We start from the raw sequence: 2724 nt of genomic DNA on the forward strand, positions 1-2724 counted from the left end.
CCATGCTTGTGTTGCCAGGACTGTGGGCTTGGTGCCCAGTAGGGCTGGCCTCTGCCCTCACCCTCCTGCTCATGCTATTTGTCCCCCACAGACATGTTGTCGCTGCAAAGCCAGGACAAGGTGCACAAAGAAATTCAGCATCCAGAAGTTCCCCAAGATCCTGGTGCTTCGTATCCTTCAGGAAGAGGGATGGGGTCAGGGGGTGCTGGTGGGGGGGCAGGCAGTTCCTCAAGGGCTCCCCTTTGTCCCTCGCCTCCTTGACGTGCCTCCCCAGACCTGAAGCGCTTCTCAGAGGCCAGGATACGAACAAGCAAGCTCACCACTTTTGTCAACTTCCAGCTGAAGGACCTGGACCTTCGGGAGTTTGCCTCACAGAGCTGCAGTGAGTGGTGGGCTCCAGCCCAGCCCTGGGCTCAGCGTGGCTCCTGGCTGGGTCCCTCATGCCCCTCAGGGTGCTGCAGCCTGCAGCAGGGATGAGGACACGGGGGGTGGGAGCTGCAGACATCCAGGGTGCTGGTCCCAGCTCTGAGCTGGCAAGTTGTGGGACAGCAGGGCAACAGCTGGCAGAGCTGAGCACCGCCCTTGCTCCCCACAGACCACGCCGTTTACAACCTCTACGCTGTCTCCAACCACTCGGGCACCACCATGGGGGGACACTACACTGCCTACTGCAAGAACACTGTCTCCGGAGAGGGGCACAGTTTCAACGACTCCCGGTGAGGCTGCGCGTGGGACAGGGGTGGCTGTGGGGTCGGTGCGAGCAGGGACCCCCTGCCCAGGGCATCCCGGTGCTGCATCCCCATTGCTCATAGCGCATCTGCCCATCTCCGCAGGGTTACCCCCATGTCATCCAGCCACGTCCGCAGCAGTGATGCCTACCTGCTCTTCTATGAGCTGGCCAGCCCGTCCTCCCGCATGTAGCCAGCCCTGCCTCCCTGGGGACCCCTGCACCACCCCTCAGAGCCAGTCCCTCCAGGTTTCAGCTGTTTGCCCCCCAGGTGCAAGAGGGAGGTGAAGAGGAGAGACCCCAAGGTGGCTGCAGAGGGAGGCTGGAGGCAGCCAGGAGCAGACCCCAGGCAAGGACACCCCAGCTCCGAACTGAGGAGGGCAGCCCGCGGCAGGGCAGGGCCCAGGCAGCTCAGGCACCTCCTCCTCACTTGCATTTGATTTTTACCCTGGGGTATGTTTTAGTTTCTTTTTTTTTTTTTTCTTTTTTGTTGGTGTGTGATAAAAATACTGAGCAAGGGACTCAGCAGGCATGGGGCTGCCTGCCCCATTGACTCAGCCAGGACTTCTGCTCCCCTGGGGGAGCACCCAGAGCCGGGGACCCAGGAGAGAGCCTCCTGCATCGCTCCTGGCCTCTTGGCACTCCCCTTCTGCTTGGCCATCCCAGAGGATTTGTGAACTGCTCCCGGCCTCCTCCTGGCACTTATGAACTTCCTGGCAAAGGACCCTGGCCCTTCAGTTGCCTCCATCCCATCTCAGGCAGCACATCCCCACTGGCTGCCCCATGCACACTCCTCAAAGCAGCCTGTGTTCAAGCCCAGACTCACGGACAGGAGGAAGGAAAACATTTTGTGGAATTCTTATGTATTTATAGTGGACTTTGCTCAACCTGGAGCACCCCGCTGCTTCCTGGCTCTCCAGGGACTTGTGCCGGGGGATGCTTTGGGTAGGTTTTTACCTGCCTCCTCATACGACGGTGCCTTAAACCATTTAGGGGAGCAGGAGGCCATTGGGGTTGCACAGGAACATCCATCCTGCGGAGGCGAGGGAGGGGAGGATAGTGGCTTTCTGGGACCAACTGCAATGGGGGCTTTCTTCTCCCTGCAATCAGGAGCCCCCCTGGATGCCCAGGAAAGTGTGTCCCCACCTACCCTGCTGCTCTCTCCTCCAACTAGCAAACCCCAGTGGCCTTTTTAGCCTTTTCTCTATTTTATTCTCCTCCCCATCCTGCCTTGCCTGAGGTGCAGCGGGAGGAGAGATGGGCCCGACCCAGCACAATCCCAGCCCCAGCCTGCAAGGCAGCTATGGCCAGCCCAGCCACCTGTCCCGCTTCGCCCTTGCTGGCCCTGCGGGCACAGGCTGAGCTCTCTCCCATCATGACCATCCTGCCCAACCTGGGGCATCCCCGAGGGGCTCAGGGAGGGCAGGCCAGGATGGAGGGGCTGCCCGCGGCAGGTACCGGACTGGGGCAGCATTGCTGCTTGGCAGGTGGCTTGTTTACTGTGTAAGCAAGATGGGTGGGAAGCGTCTCGTACAAGGGAGACTTGTGCAGGAATAAATTTTAGCTTGAACAGAGTGCTGTGTACGTGTGCTTGTCTCTGGGCAGGCAGACAAAGGACTGTGGCTCCAGCAATAGGAGGGAACCCGTACTGGTGCTGGAGCAGCCTTCCCCTGGGTGGCTCTAGAGACCAGGAGCACCCACCCCCCAGGGCTTGCCTGGAGCAAGGGAGACGTGGGTGCAGGCAGCAGTCCCTCTCCTCCAGCCGCTCACAGTGCCTGGAGGCAGAGGGAGCCTTTCCTCCTCCTCCAGCTCTGTGGAGCTCCCCAGTGCTCATGCTCTTCCAAAAAACCTGAACAATGGGCCTTTTCTCCCCTGCTTAGGGACAGAGAGGGGCACTGAGGCATTAAGGGGCAGGGGGAATGCAGGTGGAGGGGCTCAGGCGCCTGGTGCCAGGGAGGTGCAAGGGAAGGAGGGACGCATTCAGCCTGGGCTCCCCA

General features: G+C 60.6%; 1 protein-coding gene across 1 annotated transcript in view; it reads left to right on the forward strand.

Moving 5' to 3' along the window:
- The window catches only part of USP2 (ubiquitin specific peptidase 2), a gene marked incomplete at its 5' end in the record, with an annotated part of 2323 nt that extends 1402 nt beyond the window's left edge, over positions 1 to 921 (forward strand). Inside the window, 4 exon segments of the mRNA XM_010085009.1 lie at positions 92 to 170; positions 275 to 382; positions 596 to 716; positions 834 to 921. Of these exon segments, the coding sequence (XP_010083311.1) occupies positions 92 to 170; positions 275 to 382; positions 596 to 716; positions 834 to 921 (396 nt within the window).
- Between the last annotated feature and the right edge of the window lie 1803 nt (positions 922 to 2724).

Source organism: Pterocles gutturalis, unplaced genomic scaffold (assembly GCF_000699245.1).
Source record: "Pterocles gutturalis isolate BGI_N339 unplaced genomic scaffold, ASM69924v1 scaffold26710, whole genome shotgun sequence".
Taxonomy (NCBI): Eukaryota; Metazoa; Chordata; class Aves; order Pterocliformes; family Pteroclidae; genus Pterocles; species Pterocles gutturalis.